This window comes from Betta splendens, chromosome 11 (assembly GCF_900634795.4).
Source record: "Betta splendens chromosome 11, fBetSpl5.4, whole genome shotgun sequence".
Classification (NCBI taxonomy): Eukaryota; Metazoa; Chordata; class Actinopteri; order Anabantiformes; family Osphronemidae; genus Betta; species Betta splendens.
The window spans coordinates 10,515,671-10,535,563 of NC_040891.2; the positions used below are offsets into that span (position 1 = coordinate 10,515,671).

General features: G+C 47.2%; 1 protein-coding gene across 11 annotated transcripts in view; it reads right to left on the reverse strand.

Moving 5' to 3' along the window:
• LOC114865884 (CUB and sushi domain-containing protein 3-like) overlaps positions 1–19,893 on the reverse strand; it is a 215,636-nt gene that overhangs the window by 67,346 nt on the left and 128,397 nt on the right. For all 11 annotated transcript variants that reach the window (XM_029167379.3, XM_029167380.3, XM_029167378.3 and 8 more), the window contains 2 exons: positions 13,952–14,073; positions 108–211 (listed from right to left, as the gene is read on the reverse strand). In XM_029167379.3, coding sequence (XP_029023212.1) covers positions 108–211; positions 13,952–14,073 — 226 coding nt within the window. The remainder of the gene's footprint in view (positions 1–107; positions 212–13,951; positions 14,074–19,893) is intronic.

The following is a 19,893-nucleotide window of genomic DNA, read 5'->3' on the forward strand; positions in this document are numbered from 1 at the left end:
TCTGATTTGCAGATGAATAATACAGTTTCTACTTCTATTTAAAGCTCAATTTAAGCGTTGCAGAGTTGTCTCGGGGAACACAGGGCGGCGGATAGTGAAATACTCACACTTGCAGGATGGTTGTGGGGTCTCCGACCTCCCCTCCGTCTCCGATGGTCAGAGTGTCGTACGCTATCTCCAGGTCAAACTCTTCAAAGTTGATCTGGATTACCTGAAGTTCACACAGAAAGCACAACAGTCATATGTTTACAGTAGTTAGAATTACGAGGGTTGGACCTGGACTATTTAACACGTCTGTGTAAATGGGGAAAATACATTTCTCAGATATGACCCCGATCAGAAGCAGCGTGAGGTCATTTATGACCACATCAAAGTCATTTCCATCCCTGGAATCACACTCGACCAGAGGTGAATCGTTACTATTCATTAATGCATCGCACCATGTGGTGGGATTTTATTCAGCGTAGCATAAAGAACAAGAAAGGGACGCGCAACACGAGAACCAGGAAACAGTTCAAAACCCCGATCAGGAATTATTAAACCAACACTTTCTGTTTCATCCAAGACCAGAGAGAGAGAGACGCGTTTGGCCGAGGAGGAGGGAGGAAGAGGTGGGGAGGAAAACAGGAGGACGAGGGGAAGGGGAGGACGCGCAGAACCAGAGAGGAAGAGAGAAGAAGGAGGAATAAGAGAAAAGAGAAGGAGGCGGCAACACAGGAAACGGGGAGTGGGGCAATAATGAGCACGCCTTTGATGCCGGCGACGCGAAGAGCTGGAATATTTCAAGTGAGAATTCTGACTCGACCCTCGGGGGAGGATCCGAACCTCCCTCCTCTTCCTCTCTCCTCTTGTGAGGAATGCTCAGATTTCCAGATTTAATATTCCGCCGGAGGACTTCAGAAAGCGTCCAGAAACGTGGCGCTCGGGCGCTAATGGTGCGATTAGACGAGATGGAAAGCACCAGCGTCACCTGCTGGGACGGGAAAAAGCAGCTAAACGAGCGCGGCCGCGAAGATGAAGAAGTAATCTTCCCATTGCTCACAATGCTGACTCAGTCTTATCGACATGTAAGGCAGCAGATTGGATTAAAGCATTACCTACAAACCTGCTAAATTCTCCCTGGCAAGACTCACACACATCAGCAGGCAGAAATGCACTCTTACACAGGCAGGCGCGGCTTTGTGGAGATTAATGTGCCTATTTCCGTGATTACATAGTCACCATTTTCACACTTATCATATTCCTATGAGCCCACAGCCGGCTCCCAATACAACAGGCAGCCGCACCATAAATAATGCCCACCACTATATGTGATGACGGTACATCATCAAAAAGCGAGATCAGATCCTGAGGGAAGACGTATCGTTGCTTTATGTTGGACTTGGTTCTTTGAGCGCCGGTGTCAATAGCAATTTGGCGCGCGGGTGTGGAAAACATTTACGCACGGAGCTCCTTTGTGAGGAAATCTGCAGGTGCAGCAAAAAGTGCACATCGGGGAGGAGAGACGCGATGCTGTGAGAGAACGCGAGACTCTGCGAGAACAGCACGAGGAATTCAACAAGGCGGCGCGACACCGGTAGTAAACAACAGCGCGACAAACTATCCGCCAATTTAAGTAAATAACTACCTTATTTTTCGGAAAATAATCAACCACCCTACCATTCTGGATAACACCGAAGAAAGTTTCGAGTACATCGACGAGTGCTTCGAGCGTCTGGTAATGGGGAAAAAGGAGACGGCTCCAAACAAGCGTTCCCGTCCGTCTGACTCACCTGAGTCACCTGGAGCTAGCTCGGCGGATAAAAACATCACGGACATCCTGGAGTCCATCGAAAAAAAAATAACAAGTTTCGACGCACGTCTGGCGCTAGTGGAACTCCTCCACAAAGAGTTTATGGCCCTCCGCGACTCCCTGGAATTTAGCCAGCAGCAGGTGATTTCTCTCGCCACCGAGAACGAGGCCCTGAAAGGAACGGTGCAGTCCCTGACGGAGGATGTGGCTCAGCTAGCGGCCGAAAATAAAAAAATAAAAGAAGGTATCATCGATCTGCAGGCCGCAGCATGAGGGACAACCTGGTGTTCTCGGGGATTCCAGAACAGGCGGAGGAAAACACGGAAACCACAATTAAAAACTTCATTAAACAACAGATGAAGATCCCAGCGGAAGTTGTTGACAAGATGGCGTTCCACCGTTCGCATAGACTAGGAGGAAGACGACCGGATGGCCAGCGTCCTCGACCCATCGTTGCCAAGTTTCATGACTTTAAGCAGAAGGAACTGGTTAAGAGCCGGGGCAGACAGCTGAAGGGAACCGACTACAGCGTCAACGACCAGTTCCCCAAGGAGATCCTCGACCGCCGCCGCCGACTGTTCCCCATCCGTAAGAGGTTCATGGCAGAAGGCTGCAGGGCCGTCATCAGCGTCGACAAACTGTACGTCAACGGAGAGCTCTACCGGGACCGGGAAGCAACTCCGTGGCTCTACTAGCAGGTGGTATGTAAAACAATGGTTTAATGTATAAGGTTTGTTAAAAAAAAACAATAGATGTAATGCAACTATGTGTTATAACTTTACATCCAGTATTCAAACTCGTTCTCTCGCAGATGTTTCATATAAATGTTTATTGTCATTCTAATGTCACTCACTCACTCACTTTGCAAAGCGCTCACCATACGTAATCACCCACTTTCCTTTCACTTTAATTTTCCTTCCCTTTACTCTTTTTCCTTCACCTACTTTCACTCCACACTGTGTACATCCTTCTTTCCTCGATTCTTCTCCCACGTAGTCAGCCAGCTATGTAGCCCTCCAGCAGCCACACACAAACATCTACTGCACAGGGGAATCACATGCACATACATAGATAACACACAACTCAGAATACACAGGTACTTAAGGTTAGCCACACACCTAAAGTCTGTCACACTACATACACACAAGACTAGTGATCCACAGCAGTCAGGTAAGATATGACACCACTGAAGATTGTCACTTGGAATGTACGTGGAATCAATAAGAAGGAGAAACGATTTAAATATTTAACCATTTGAAAACCCTACAAGCAGACATTGTTTTACTACAGGAAACTCATATTCCCAAAATTATAAATTACACTCTGGCATCAGCAGAGTTCCCACATGCTTACTTAGCCGGTTACAATTCTAAACAAAGAGGGGTCGCCATCCTGATAAATAAAAAGATTAACTTTACGCATAACGATACCATTGTAGATCCAGAAGGGAGATATATAATCATTAATATCTTGATAGGAAACATTGAATATTGCATAGCTAATGTGTATGGCCCTAATGCTGACGACCCCTCTTTCTTTCACAGCTTCTTCACATCACTGTCTGCTCACTCTGGTTCCAAACTTATAGTAGGAGGGGACTTTAATTTAGTATTTAACCCAGAGTTGGACAGGCTAAGCAAAGCTGTGAGCAACAGGAACTGGCAATCAGTACAGACCTTAAGACAGTACATGATGATGACTTTGGTCTCTGTGACACATGGCGTTCTCTTCATCCTACATCCAGGGAATATACCTTTTTCTCGCCAGTTCACCACTCTCACTCCCGTATAGATTATATTTTAGTAATAACTCAGTCTTACAAGATGTCTCTGACACCAATATTCACTCTATCACAATCAGTGATCATGCACCAATGTCCATTTCGTTGATTAAGACAGCCACACCATCAACCAGGAATTGGAGGTTTAATACATCATTACTCAATGATCAAGACTTCATCAGTTATGTCAGGAGAGAATGGAAAACCTTTATAGAAATCAACGATACACCGGAAATCTCACCCTGTGTTCTTTGGGAGACTGGGAAGGCAGTTATGCGCTAGATTAGAATTTCATATTCATCACACAAGAAAAAAAGGACATGTTACTTGAATTAGAATTAGAGCAAAAAATAAAATCTCTAGAGATTAAATATGCAGCCTCTCCAACCAATGATGTCCTAGAAGACCTAAAGAATCTAAAGCTGAAATTAAATAATATAATTGATTGCAAAACTCAGTTTCAGATAGACCAATTACGCTGGGAGAATTTTGACCATGCTAATAAATGTGGTAAATTTCTAGCTAACCAATTAAAAAATAATAAAGAGAAACAAATCATCCATTCAATAACTAATAAGGAAGGCAACATTACTCGTGATCCCCATGAAATAAATGATACCTTTAAAAACTTTTACCAAGAGTATATACGTCCCAAATAGATCCACCCACCTCAGCCATAGAGGCGTTTCTGAATAAACTAGAACTGCCAAAGCTAAATGAAGAACAATCTACAACTCTAGACTCATTGTTATCTTTGGCAGAACTACATGAAGCTCTGCAGGAGATGCCCAATAAAAAAGCTCCAGGACCAGATGGATTCCCAACTGAATTTTATAAAGAGTTCTGGTCCATGCTGGCACCCAGCTTTTACAAAATGTTAGCTGAAATTAAACAACAACATTCATTACCCACAAATATGAATTCTGCCTTCATAAGCCTGCTTCAAAAACCAGGGAAAGACCCTACACTCCCATCGAGTTATAGACCAATTTCACTAATAAATGTAGATCTAAAAATAGTGTGTAAAGCACTTGCTAGAAGACTAGAAAAAATCACTCCATATATAATTCACTCTGATCAAACAGGCTTCATTAAAGGTAGACAGTCAACAAACAATATGAACAGACTAATTAATTTAATTGATTATGTCACCATCCATAAACTAGAGACAGCCATCGTCTCCTTAGATGCAGAAAAAGCTTTCGATAGAGTAAACTGGAAATTTCTTTTAGCCACTCTGCACAAATTCGGCATTGGGGAAACATTCATAGACTGGATCCAAATATTATACAACTCAGCAAACGCTGCAGTCAGAACAAACAACCAGATCTCACCAAGGTTTAATCTGCATAGAGGGACAAGACAGGGCTGCCCACTGTCCCCATCACTATTTGCAATATTTATTGAACCTCTAGCCGCAGCAATAAGACAGCATGAAGGAATTACTGGAATATCGACCAAATCAGTAAATCATAAAATAAGTTTATATGCTGACGATGTGTTACTGTTTCTCCTTGAGCCACAGACGTCTCTTCCTACAACTATCAGCCTCATAGATGAATTCTCAGGACTTTCAGAGTACTCTATTAACTGGACCAAATCTATAGTGCTACCACTTAACCTTAAGGTGACTAACATCTCCTCTACCACACTCCATTCAGGAAACATTAAATACTTGGGCATTGAATTGTCGTCTAGGCTATCAGAGCTTATTGATCTAAATTACAATCCACTATTAAAACAAATAGAAGCCAACCTCAAAAGATGGCAGTCCTTACCCATTTCACTTATGGGAAGAATTGCCACCATAAAAATGATGATCCTGCCAAAAATTAATTACATATTTTCAATGATTCCAACTCAGCCAGCCCAGGCGTGGTTTAAGACATTAGACTCCTACATCTCACAGTTTTTGTGGAAAACCAAGCCACCACGAATTAGTTTAAAAACTCTTCAAAATCCAGACGCTGCGGCGGCCTAGAACTACCTAACTTCCACCACTATTTTCTTGCCAATAGACTGAACCATGTCCACAAATGGATAAAACCCATGCCAGCAGACTCCTCCTGGATAGACATTGAACAAACATTTTGTGGAAATATTAAAGTTGCAGATCTGCCCTTTATCAGCACCAAAATCAAACATCATAGTTGTTACCAGAACATTAGCATAAAAGCATCTCTGCAAGCCTGGTGGGAGTTTCTTAAAATTAATGGGTCTTCGCTTACTCTTTGCCAAAACACACCTCTCTGGAACAATCCAGACATCATACAAAACAAAAAGGCAATACACTTTCCAACTTGGCATATCAAAGGGATAACACATCTGAAACATGTTTTCACAAGAGACAAGTTTACCTCTTTTGAAGAACTAGTATCTCACTATGAAATCACTAGTGCCAATTTCTTAGAATACCAACAACTAAAGTCAATACTTAATGCAAAAAGTAAGAATACTGCCATCCACATGCAACCACCACCAGTAATAGAGCGATTTATTGATATATCAGGGAAAAGGACAGTATCCAAAATCTATATCTTAATTTCCAATGTAGACCAGACAGTGAGCCTTCCGATCTCTAAATGGGAAGCTGATCTCAATATCACCACTAATTACACATTCTGGAATAACATATGTTCTAATTTATTCAGAATGACAAAAATACAAATTTACAACTAATACAATACAAAATTCTTCATAGAACTCACTATACAGGACAAAGGATGTTCCAAATGGGTCTCACAAACTCAAATATTTGCCCTCACTGTACAGATAACACAGCAGATAGATTCCTACATGCATTCTGGTCATGCTCACCTGTGCAGCAATTTTGGCAAAGAGTATGTGAACACCTGTCAACCCAGTTAAGCTGTCCAATCCCAGCAGCCCCTGCACTTTGTCTTCTAGGAGATCTAAGTGGGCTTGATCTAGAGACAAACTCATCACACACACTTCTTTCTGCCCTCTGTGTCGCAAAGAAAATCATCCTCATGAACTGGAAAACAAAAAAAAATTAAGCATTACTCAATACCTGAACAGCTTGTTAGATTATACCACCTTAGACACATTGTCTGCTTCATCAAATCAATGACCAAAACTATACTCTGATTGATTCCATTTCCAGGTAAGGATGCGTGGGGCTCGGGTGCTGCGTCATGTCTGGCACAGTGGTGGGGGGGTGACTGGTGGTTGGTGGTGCCTGCCTGCCTAAAGAACCGGGACAACGGGTTGGTGGACTCAGGGCTGGCCGCAGGGGTCCCCTGCGGCGGGGTGTGGTGGCTGCTGGGACCGGCGGCCCTGTGCCGGGGTGGGACCATTTTGAGGGTTGGCGTGTGCCTGTCTCCGGAGAGCCGGAGGCGGGCCTCCCTGCCGGTGTGCGGGGGCGGACCTGGGGGTGGAGACCTGGGTAACCTGCGTCCGGGGGACTCCCTCTGGGGGTGCCTGCCTGTGCCCGGAGAGGTGTCTCTCCCCTGGGGCGCTGCCCCTGCTCGGGTGGGGCGCTGCCTGCCCTAGCGGTCCGACGCCCTCTGGTAACTGCTCGGGCCTGTTGCAGGGGGGGTTGGCGGACTACTCAGGCTAGAACCTTCATTGGGCCCTGGCGGAAGCTGGCCCTCAATGCACAACCGCAGAGTATATGTGTGGGTTTGAGTGTCACACTACACGGGGCGAGCATGGGCATACTTGAGCGAGAGAATGGGTAAGTGTGAAAGAAGGGGTGAGGATGGCTCTGGCTGTGCTGCGTGTGGCGCCTGGGCAGTAGTACTGCGGTCCCTGGGTCTCGGCTGTCCCTTCGTGGCTGGGGGTTGTGGGGGGTGGTGGGATAGGTAGCAGAGCCAGTCCGGAACCTGGCTCTGCGGACCCTGGAGCTCTGCTTCCCAACTACATTTCTCCGCATTCATCCACTTAGGTCTGCAAGGGCGTTCCTGCTGATGGAGGGACCAGGGCTACTGGGAAGTGGTTCCGTCCCTTCCAAGTGGGATGCTCTGCAGTTTTAATTGCATTAGTCATACACACTTGTCCAGGAATCTGGGGGGGCCTCCTTCCGGGGGGGCCAGTAGACTTCCCATTGATGGCTTTGTCTGCTGGACCCCCCGGAGAATTGGGTATCTCCCAAAGTTCCTCATACTTAGCTACATACACATACATTTAGGGCCGGGGGTGGGCTCTTTCACTGGGGCCTGGGGCTCGAGGCCAGTTGTGGCCTCGGCCACTGGCCCTGATGGAGAGATCACCACACCAGTTTTAACTGCAAAATGACATTTAGGGCGCGGGGGGGCACTGTCCGGGGGACCACACGTCAGCCAGCGGTTGTGCTCCTGGAGGAGTTGTCACCCACCTTCAGTGCACTTTAGTTCCACACCACTCACGTCCAAGCTGGGTTGCAGGGTTCTGGGGTGCCTTTTTCTGCTGCCCTCTGCCCCCTCCGGGTTGGGGGGGTTGGTCGGGGCTCGGGAGGAGCTGCGGTCCCTGCCTGGGCCACATGGACGGCAGGCCGGAGACCTACCCTCCCCACGAATTGATCAAGCGAATGGTTGTGGGTGCGAGATGTATCTGAGGAGTGCATTGGTTCACGTATGATTGACTAGTTGTTATGAGAGAGTCTATGGTGTGTGTGTGTGTTGATGTGATGATGTGTGTTGCACATGTGGGTGGGTGTATGCATCTGTGTTTGTGTGAGTTGGTATGCGTGTGGTGCGGTTGAAGTGTGGGGGGTCCGGTTTTTCGCCCGGGGTACGATGATCGTCTGCCTGGGTGGTCTCTTTCTTTCTGCTGACCCCACCAATTGCTGGCCTTGTGCTGCAGGCCGCTGTAGCGCCAGGGGATGAGGTCGGGCCGATGGGGTAGGCCCCGCTCCGCCCGTGTGGTGGGTGGTGGACTGGGGGCGGGCCCCACTCTGGGCGCGGGGGCATCTTCTGGCGGGCTCCCTACGGACCGTGGGTCCTCGGGCTCTACTCTTTCAGGCCGACCCTCCCGCCGGGGGGAGTGTTGGCCCCTGGTTCTCATGGGGCGGACAGCGTTGACCCCCGGTGGCCCACTCTGGCCTCGGGTGCTGTCTCTGTGGCTGCTGCAGCTCTGCCTGGGGGGCTCTGTGTGGGCGGCTTGGGTCGCAACACCTGCCCTCCTGGAACTGAAGGTGTGTGTGCTCCCTGGCTGCTAGGATTCCTTCCTCTGCTTGCTGGATGGGCGTAGTGGCGGAGCCCCTCACATCACCCTGGCTTCCACAAGTGGCATTGTTCATGCACCAACGTCTGCCTCACCCTTTGGGTGAATAATGTTAAGCTACAGCCTTACTAACCTTGTAGTGGGACACTTTCCAAATCCAACTGTAAGTATTATTGATACTTATCACTACCAACATGAATAATGTGTGAATATGGAATTTGTGGTGTTGTATGTCATGACTTTTATTAAGTAGTATGGGATATGTATAATAATGCACATATGTATGTATATTGTATGTATTCGTTTGTATTAGTATGTGCACATACCTTAGCACTATTATTGGTATTAGTATTAATCTCCAAGGTAAACCACAGCACAAAAATTGTTTAGTTATGAATGTGTTAGCCTAAGGTACATCCATGCTTCTTATTTATTTATTATTTTATTTTATTTTTTTTTTGCTCCGATTGTTTACTTAACAGATTTGCTTGGTTTCAGCAGCTGGTTGCACCCCTTACCCCCCCTCCCCCCCCACCCTCCCGCATACACACCCTAAAGCAGAAACCTAACCTGTCCACCAACACAGCAACATCACACACATTTTGGATTAGCTAAATAAACCATTAAATAAACCATAAATCAGGAAGAGTATATATATTCTATATATACTCTTCTTGTTAAAGCAAAGCTGTCCATCACAATATGGCATTCAGCGTAATATATGCTGCTTGCTTAACTGCTGGACAGAACAAAAAAAAAAAAAAAAAAAAAAAAAAAAAAAAAAAAAAAAAAAAAAAAAAAAAAAAAAAAAAAAAAAAAAAAAAAAGTGCACATCGGGCCCCGGAATGGTTTTCCCAGTTTGTATGGAGATGATGTTAAAGGAGAGCCCTCAGTGGCTCCAACCTGGGATTAAAGCGTCAAAACGGAAGCTTTTAAACCTGTCTTTATGCAGGAATTCAAGAAGGTAAAATCAAAATTAAACGCAAGTCTGACCTACAGCCGAGGGGAATGAACACATCATTAAGTCCAAACAAATCTGCAGGAAAGGAATTGAGAGGCGGGCGGTTTTGGAGCCGGTGGTGTAAATAGTGTGTTAGCGGCTTAGTTAGCGGCTCGGTAACTAAACTCATTGAGCCTCCGCTCGCATCCCGAGGCAGAAGACGGATCGGCCCCGTCGGCCGCGCTCTTTATAAAGCTGAAGGAGGTCCTGTGTATTTCACCGATGGGAACCGGCGCATCTGTCTCCTCGTATACATCCTTTATACGCCTTAATGCTACATCAGCACAGTTCACACAGCATTAAACACAGATTGGACACAACTACATTACTTTAAACCCGCGCGCGCCTGTAGGCGCCACCGCCGCAGTGGCGTCGGCTCAACCCCGGCACCGGCGGCGTTTATGTGCATTCTCTCTCCTTTAGCATCCTGCATACGCGCAAAAGACAAGACTGAGCACTCTACATATTTCTTCTCTCCTCTAATTGGTTGGTGTTCATGGAAGCATCCATCTCGCCGTCGCTCGCCCTGCACCTCTGCCGCCTCTCTCTAGCGCTCTCTCTCTCTCTCTCTCGCTCGCTCGCTGTCACCCTCCCCGGCTCTCTGTGTCTAATTGGCTGCTGCATTCCTTCGTTCCATCCACCTATGGCTTCTAGCCAATGAGGCGACAGAATTGGATTTCTGCTTGATGAAGCACTTCCTCTGGTGGTCGTGGAGACAATGAGGTGGACGGATGCCCCCCCCCCTCCCTTCCCGTGCTAGAATGAAATCTATGAAATACCTTGAAGATACAGTTACGGTAGGAACACGTGAAACACCTGCCGACTTAAACGGGCAGCACCGGGACGCGAGCGCAGGCGGCGCAGGGGAATAATAGATTGTGTGTGACGGCTTCGCAGCGAAGCCTGCTCCCGTTCAAGGAGGAGGCGTGGCTTAAGCTCCGTGGCAACCTGCCCCTTCACCTTTACCCCCACCGCTTCGCCGCCACTGATCTGAATCCAGCAGGTTCCAACCCTGGCGGTGCCTGGATTTACTGTTGCTATGCAACGACTGTAGGGGAAATGCATACAGTCGGAGGCTCTTTCTTTAGCCCTGGAGGTGCCAGGCTGACCTGTCAAGAAGATGCACTGCTAACCATTTTAGTGATTAACAGGAAGCCAAAGCCAGAGCAGTGATCTTATGTCTTGTGATTTCTGCCTTGTGGCTTTATTGTACACATCTGACTTCTGGCCCTCGGGGCATTAGTGAATTCAGTGTCTACGAACTAGCACAAAGAAAGTGTAACTTCTCCTGCCAGAGAGGTATCAACCGTATATGCAACACGACGCAACTGCACTGTTTCCATCGGTTGTGTGCGAAGCCTTAAATGATTGATGTTGTTGTGCATAAGTAAAACAAGAAAGCTGGACACGGACTGTACAGTGGACAGGAAGTTACAACAATTTTCATCATACCTCATGCATCATAAAGAGATGAGAAGCACTTTGATATTCCCAAAAGATGCAGTAGAGAAAACGTGGAAACTAAACGACGGGTGAAGTGAGGAGGAGACGGGACGAGGAGAGAAGCGGAGCAGAGAGGAGGGTAGTAATGGCCGCCGCGTCCTGCTTTCCCCAAGGTTAAATGAGAACAGGAGAGAATGAATTGGCCCTAAAGGCTCATTCTGCCAAAACTAAATGAAGCAATAACATCAGAGAGCCATAGAAGCCTGTTAACACTTAACCTGAAGGAGGGAGAGAGTTGGGTTGGGTGGGAGGAGGCTGACAGGAGGCGGGGCTACGCTAACTCCGCCCCTCTCTCATGAGAGCTAGGTTTAAAGTTAGTGGACAATGAATCGGGCATGAATGAGAAGTGGAAGTATCAGTGCTGACATTTATTACTGGAGCTGAACCCCTTGTATATTATTCTGCGTCACCAGATGCTGACTCCATCCAGTGACGTCTTACAGCTCCAGAGGTGCACATTTTATGGGTTTCTGCCTCGGCTCATGTCGCTGCAGGAGAGTGAATTTGTGACGATCCTCCTTCACGCTCCATGTTCGCGTTCATAAACAAATCATGTCTCAAATGGGCAAAAATAGCAAAAAGCGCATCCTGGCTGATTCACCGCTCGCGTTTTAAATGACGGACTTCACATTTGACGTCACACTGCTCATTCTGAGGGCGACGGTACCAGTGTCTGATGAACACTGGAGGTGTTTAGGTTCAGTCATAAAGAAGGTGCCAAGTATGATTTCTGTATAAAACAGGCAGCAGAGAGAAAAAGCAGCCATGCCAAGCTAAATAAACCCTACCTTCAAAATGTGCGAAGGAAACCATGAAAATCTAAAATATGTGTGGGAACGGGTGCAATGAGAAGAGTGATACGAGTGAAACAGTGAAAAACAGATTTTCCCCTCAAGTGCCCTCCTCCCCCCCCTGTGTTCTCTGCCTCCATAGTAATTTGATGGTTTCAGGCTGAGCTCTTTAATGAAGAATCTGGGTAATTCTGAGGACAGAGCCTCTGGGAGTGACGGAGGAGGAGGGACAGGCATTATAAGAACGGAGGAGAAGAAGGCGACGACGGGAGCGATGAGAGAAGGAGTGGCAGATGAAATAGGGGGAGACGTGTACGAGCGATAAAAAAACAGATGTTCTGCTACGGGAGCGGCAGGAACAGTGACCGACCGTTCCAGAAGCCTGCGTGCTCCTCGCTTCAGCTCCTCAGGAGATCAACTGACCACTCACCTGCCTGCCTGCATGCCCTCATTCCCTCATCAGCCTGCTAATTGGGGACAGCCCCTCGCTGCCAGGAAGCCGGGTCGCCAGCGCTCCGGCTCCAGGTCCGGCTCCGGCTCCGGCCCAGGCGTTCCGGCCTGTTACCTGTTGTTTTCCTGCCAGCGGCCGACTGTTCGTTTGCCCGTGCCACCTGCTCAGCGTAAGCCGGCCTTTGAATCTAGGAAATGACTCTTTTAGTTTCTGCATCTGCAGTTTTCTGCTGTCGCTTGTGTGATTCAACCATGTTTCAACACTACAACAGTATGTTTAACAGTTTGGGGAACTACAGTACAAAAGTGTGATTATTATTCAAATTCTGTTAAACTCCACAAATAAGACTTCATGGACGTATCTGTGCTACTGCAGATGTTCCAAAAGCAAATGAAGATTAACATATTATATTGAGGTTTGATTTTCTTCATTTAGCTAATGTGCTGTCACATTAGCCTCTTCTCAGGTGTCTCACATATACACTTAAGGCCAACAAAGCTGAACGTGAATAAAGATGGAAGGTGAATTAGTGTCAAACTAATGGTTTTGACACACTCATCCCGTCTGAGTGTAAAATCTCCATTTCTCTATTTCTCCACCGCTTGTATGTGTTTTAAAGTGCGCCGCGTCTCTTTACAGAAATGCTGTGGACGTTGTTGAGGAGAGCTGATGTCTGAGGTCTAGCAGTTGGCCTCTGATGCAGGTCAGGCTCAGGCCGCGCTGCTCTGGGCTACGCAAGTCTTTGATAAGAACAGCAACGAAACCAGATGAAAACAACACAAACATCAACACGACATGATGCGGTTAATCAAATTAGCTTTGGTGTGTGTTATTTCTGAAGTGTTGCATTTTGGCCAGAAGCAACGTGAGCTACAGTAGATGCAGTAGTTACTTATCGACTAGTGCTCCGACAAACGACTTATCATGTTAAACACGCAGAATAAAAGAAGCATCTGTGGGAAACAAAGATGAACCAAACCTTCAACCAAACTAAAGCCCACACTCTCCAAGATCCTCTGTGATAAATCGTGCAGTTTATGCCACAGTCAAATGTGTCCACTAACAAAATGGTGCAGAAAAGTTGTGATACAACGTGACAAGCTCTTCTTGCACACGTCCTGCAGGTGCTGCAGACACAGGAAGCCCACAGGCTGCGGGAGGCGTTAGTCCTTCAGCAGATGCATGCACCTGGTAGCCTTCAATAGAAAACGCATTGCTCTAGGCCAAAAACCAGAGGCCTTGGGCAGTGGCACTGACAGTTGTGTGTGAGAGCCAGAAACAAAGTTTTAAAGGAACATCAAACTGTGTGTGTGTGTGTGTGTGTGTGTGTGTGTGTGTGTGTGTGTGTGTGTGTGTGTGTGTGTGTGTGTGTGTGTGTGTGTGGAGAGGAGAGTGTACATGTATAAACTCATACATACAGTATCATCTGAAGCATCACAGCAGACAAGAGGGACAGAGACTTGTTGTTTACCTTGTTGGGATTTGAAGCTGTAATTATCCACACGCACTGGGCATTGCTCTCATATTGAATGGGAAAGTTTGGCGACGTGAAGGTCCCCGACGGACCCTGAAGATTGCTGCCACACGTCTTCACTGGAAAGAGACAGAGCACATAATGTGAGTGTTGGAGGAAGCGGCGGTGGCGTTTAGCCGCCGTAGCACCCCGCTGAGTCACCGCCACCACAGAAAGACAATTACCTTTGTAATTAAACCACTTAGACGATGCTTTAGCTGGAGACTGTCAGACTAAATCCAACCGCAAAATATAGCACTTAGGGGTCGGAGCGAGTCCCATAAAGAACATTTACAAAGGACAATAATACGAAGCTGGAAGAGAGGAGAGGAGAGGAGGAGAGAAACTGAAAGAGGGACAGAAGGTCAGATAGATGCTATTGATACTGTCAGCAACATCTCTCTGGACAGCACTACTTAATTGGAAGCTATTGGCTGTGAAATACCACAGGATTAGCTAGAGTTGCAGTATTGACTGATAGAGACACTCACCAGCAATTTACTCTCAAAATCTATTAAAAGTCAACATCTTCCACGGACTGGCGGGGTAATAATTACATTCCATCTCTGGGAGAAGTAAAAGCTGCAGAGCGCAGCTCGGGACGAGGCGGGCGCTATTAGACAGGAGATTTGACAGGACGGCAGGTAACAGGTGGGAGCTCTACTACTGTAGGTGGCCGTTACTGTACCACGCACACACGCCTCAATGCAGAGCCGTGGGAGAACGCTCCCGCGCGCCGAGCGGCTGCTCCTTAGAGCAGGCGGCCTGTTATTATCCCGTGTTGTGACTAGACGTGATGGAGAACCCGCCTGTCTGTCCTTGGCTCGTCCTGTTGGAGTCGGGAGGCAATTTTCTGCTTGGTTTGAAGCTGCGTTTGTTCCTTAATTAGTTTGTTCAGCGGCAGGCGCAGGTGCACGCACGGCTACCGGCCGCACGCATACAGACGGACAGCGAACGGAGGCTCTAATTGACACCTTCATACGTAGAGAAACGCATAATGAGGAGTGGGGAGCAGTATTGGGAGGCCTCCTGCACACAAACGCCTCGGCCGCCGGCGCCGCTGTCAGGCGGAGGCCGAGGGACATCGTAGCGCCGCGTTTGTGTGTCTGTTTGTGCGCGTAATGGGCCGTATCTGGAGGAGCGTGTCAGAACAAGCACCGGACCCCTCCGAGACCCCCCATATCTGTCCATGCTGCCCCCCTCCCCCCGCAGCCTGGAGCGGCGCTGCCCGGCCCGTTTGCGACCGTCCTTCTCACATGTTCGGTTTACACACCGGTGGATGTACGGAGATGAAGAGGCGCGTGAGAGGTGATTTATGTGTGTGTGTGTGTGTGTGTGTGTGTGCGTGCGGTGACAGCTCAATCAGCGTGGCCTGAACGAATGGCCGGCCCATCGCCGTGCCAACAGCAGAATGGGCAGTGTTGCTATAGCGATAGCGCGGGGAGAGTTATCGGCAGGATTACCAGAGGAGCGAACATCCCATAATTTATATTAAACTGCATTCATCCCTCAGCCTGCATGTGTCTGTCTCTCCGTCTCTCGCTCCGTGTTTTATATTCACGCTGTCTGCCTCTATCAGCCATTGTGTGTACTTCATGATTTATGTCACGCTATCGTTGGCTCTTAGCGTCCATCCCCTTTTATCTCCATTACTTGTATCTCTGTTGACTCTACTCGTGTCGCTTCTGTTGCACTTATCACAGTTGGTTTGGGACTAACCAATCTGTCAAGTGCTCTGTTGCACTTTCTAGGTACTCCATACTTTCTGCATTTCTGTATCTGAGTGTGTACAGTACAATCAGTGTATATTATCTGGTGCTGTTATAGGTGTTTGGCTGCAGTTAAGTGGCACAGACACATTCTGGGCATCTCACATTAAGCAACACTATTACTTTACAATGGTGTAAACTCTCTGACGGTCTCTATAACTTGTGCTGTGTCTCTCTGTATCACTTCTGTCCCTCTCGTCATCATTTGCACCGGCGCACGGTACAGAAGGCTCCAGTCCAACAGGGCCACACTACGGCTGAAGTGATAATGAATTATGAAACAAATTAAAAACTTTGATGGGGTCCATCTCGTATTAAAAGCACATTGTGGAAATTGAGCAAGATTAACTGGATGCTTTAGGCGTGTGTGTGTGTGTGTGTGTGTGTGTGTGTGTGTGTGTGTGTGTGTGTGTGTGTGTGTGTGTGTGTGTGTGTGTGTGTGTGAGACAAACAGCATATCCTTTCCTGCGTTTATATATTCAGACAATAGATGGTGGAGGATTCCCTCCAGGATTCTCACTTTGTCTCTCTCCACTAACACTTCCACACAAACATCAACTATTGGGAGGCGGACCAAAATTAAATGATGTTTCGGGCGAGGAGCACGTTGCCAAAGCCTATAACGTAGCTCCAATGCCCTTGCTCATACTCCTCCAAAGTTTTGTTTTATGGCTTCAGAGCATAACTAACATGCCCCACAGGCACAGGGAAAAGCTGCTGTGAGAATTGTTTGGAGCCTGAATTTTCATGCGGTTCAGCCTCACGTTGTTTTGACTGGGTTCTCCGCTGTAGCATAGCAGAGCGCTCTCAGCGGTTCCTCCGGTCTGATCTCTGCCTTACACTCAAGGTCTACAACTCGGATGCTCCCCCAGCAGGGTGGTCTTTGTGCTGAGGCATCACACCACAAGGTTAAATCCTGACAGGAATACCTGGTGAAGCCTAGCAACGTGTAGCTCCTGTTCCTCCCACCAGCCATCGACAAGCTAACGCGATGTGGTCATTGGTAAATAAAGATTGGCTGGAGTGTATCAAATGGAGCAGATCCTAATTAGTATATACTGTATAAACACACACGTGTCAACCAAATGTGAATATTTCAGGTAAAACCAGGTTTGAAGCTAATCGCGCTAAGGCTCAGATCCCAGTGTTCAGATTCAAGATGAGACGGTTCTGCAGGAAGGCTGAACTGGCTGTTTCAGGAGGCTGCCCACCAGAGCAGATAGACTGACCAATGGACACGGAGGATGATTGATGACATCATTACCCTGGCACCCACTGCTCCGATGGCCCTGCTCTGCTTAGAGCTTTAATGGGCACACACACATACACGTGCACTAATGTACGGTAGTGTTGAACACCTCCTTCCTTTTCTTTTCTTTCCTTCCTGCCTGAAGTCAACATATGTACATGGCTCTGTGTGTGTGTGTGTGTGTGTGTGTGTGTGTGTGTGTGTGTGTACAGCAGCCCTGGTTCAGTCAGTATATTCAGGCAGATCCACTAACACTGAGCTCCCCTGGAGTTCACACACACACACACACACACACACACACACACACACACACACACACACACACACACACACACACACACACACACACACACACACACACACACACACGGGCAGAGAGAGAGCTGGCTCAGTGGCCTTGCCATCTGTCCATTAATCAAGGTGCCACATGGACTCTCTCTCATAAAGTGTTGCAGGACTGGACAGAAGGACTTTGTACTTTGATGGCTGTTCTGTAGTTTTTTACTTTTGTAATAGTTTTGTTTTGCGGCTCCCGCTCTCATTCTACTGGTTCACTGTCCTGATAGAAAGGGCAAGTTTTCAACACACATTCACTTCATTTTGCCTCTAATGTTCCAACAGACACATTTAGCCGTGTTTAAGTGTTGTGACAGAAGTGACCCTTTAATAAATCAGCTGGCTTGATGCTTTGTGACAGATTGCTTCGCTCTCAATGTTATTCATGAGTTTCCACTTTAGCTATTGGCTGGTCTGGATGTAAAGGTCAAATCTGAGCTGTGTTGCGTTAGACACAACTTTTCCTCTCGTTCCATTTTTGTTGTGCAGAGTGAAACAAAGCGGGCCAAATGAGGCAATGTCCTTTAGAGGAGGAGATCACATGAACGCATCATGGCCGCTCTGTTACTGTGCAGACAGAGGCACACGGATCAGAGGAAGTCTACCTGAACATACAGCACCAGTGTTAGCCCATCTCTTTACATTAAACCTCCATTAGAAATTAATATTGGAACAACAGAGCTCCGTGCGTTGACATTCTGAATGTCCCAGAATTCATCCTTCAAATCAAAATGTGTCCATGTTTGCCGCAGTAATGACAGTTGACTGATTCAACTGTAATGAAAAACTGCACCAGGTTTGTGTGATGAATGGTTGACAGATAGGCACCACTTGATGTATGGCGCCTTTAAACAGCCATCCGGTGGCGAACGCTTCCTCTAGCAGGAGTTTCACAACTGTAACTGTAGCCTAAGTAAATACATTAGCGTCATTAATTACGGCCCTGAACTCCTACAACGTCCTGCCCTTCTTATTAAATGATTAAACGTCTAGCTGACGATCAAATCTGCTTGTGTGACTGGTAAAAAGACCAGATAATAGACCATAAAAGATTAATGAGCTACAAACCACTTCCAGATAACAGCAACGTCTGTTAGCTTTAAACTAGCCTTTTTCTCTTGCCTCTGAGGCCTTTTTGTTTTCAGAATTTCAATATTGGATTTTTATCCCTTGGGGGAAATAGATTTTGTGAATAGGTTTAAAAATAGAGTATTAGTCTCAATATTCTCCTGCCTGCTGTTCAGCTAAGCCACCTCCACTACAACATCCTATTTCGGGCTTTAAATGTATATCTGCAATGTTTACAGCGGAGTCGTGTATGGGTTTTCTGCTCGCTTTTCCCTTTTGAGTGATCTTGGCATATGGCTCAAATAAAGCTGCAGCATTGTCGTGGAACAGATATGATTTCGCTGTTACATGCATTGAATCTTGTCCTTCAAACAACCTCAATGTGATTATTCTGGGATTTATGGGATTTTTAAAGATGGAGGCCGTTCTGTTTCACCCAAGTAGGACAGAGATACTGCACGGCATAACAATGACACACAGCAGTGGCTGCTTGAGCTGGAAACAGAACCGCACCATCTTTTGTCTGAGAAAGTATTATTGCCTCGATGAGCAAGGATTACTGATCGCCGGATCACACTCACGCTTCCAGTACAATACAGATACAGTACAATACAAATAAATCAGTTGTTGGTATTTGACTGTTTACGCAACTTGTTTCAGGGGCTCATGCTGGAGTAGCAGCGCCTCCGTCGTGAGGTCCGTCAACACAGAGTCACTAGTTTCTTAGCAACAGCCATTGAGTAAAACGCTGCATTTAGTCACGGCTTTGTCAAAAAGTTGCTCGCCGAGGTTTTGTGCGTGAGCGCGAGTGAGAATTCAGCAGATCTGTATCACGGCACGTTCATCATATAGACGTTGCAGCGCTGCTGACGGGGAGGGTGGTGCTGTTCCCAGTGATGGAGGTCCCTCTAAACCACTCAGTGCTTCCAGGGACCACATCAGTGGCTTTTAATATCCTCGCTCGCCTCCCTGTTGGGAGGCTTAGCCCATAATCTCATGCAGGTGACCGCAGGACTTGACTGGCTTACGTCTTACTTCAACCGGTTCCCATTAGGCACCGAGGGGCGACGGAACCTGTTAACAATCTGAAGAAGTCAATCAAAGCACGTCAGCGCTATCGCTTTTTGGTTAATGAGTGGGATAAAAAGGTTGATTGACAGGAACCAATCGCTGCCCAGATGAGACTCAATCAATGGTATCGGCCGGGTTTCATCCTGACTTATAGAGATCTGTGTTGTCATGGTAACGGGATACTTATTTAAGGTCATTCCCCGTGTGAGTCTGGTCCATGGGAGAAACCAATGACGAGCAGTAGTTAGAGCGTGTCCTTTTACCGGAGGGCAGGAGAGTGCACCCAGCAACATGCAGCCCTGCACACACGGACTCCCAGGGCCCCACTCTGTAGCTGACCTTGACCTTTGACCTCCCGGTGGAAACCTTTGCAACTTTAAAATGTGCTACAGTATTTAATGCCTCCT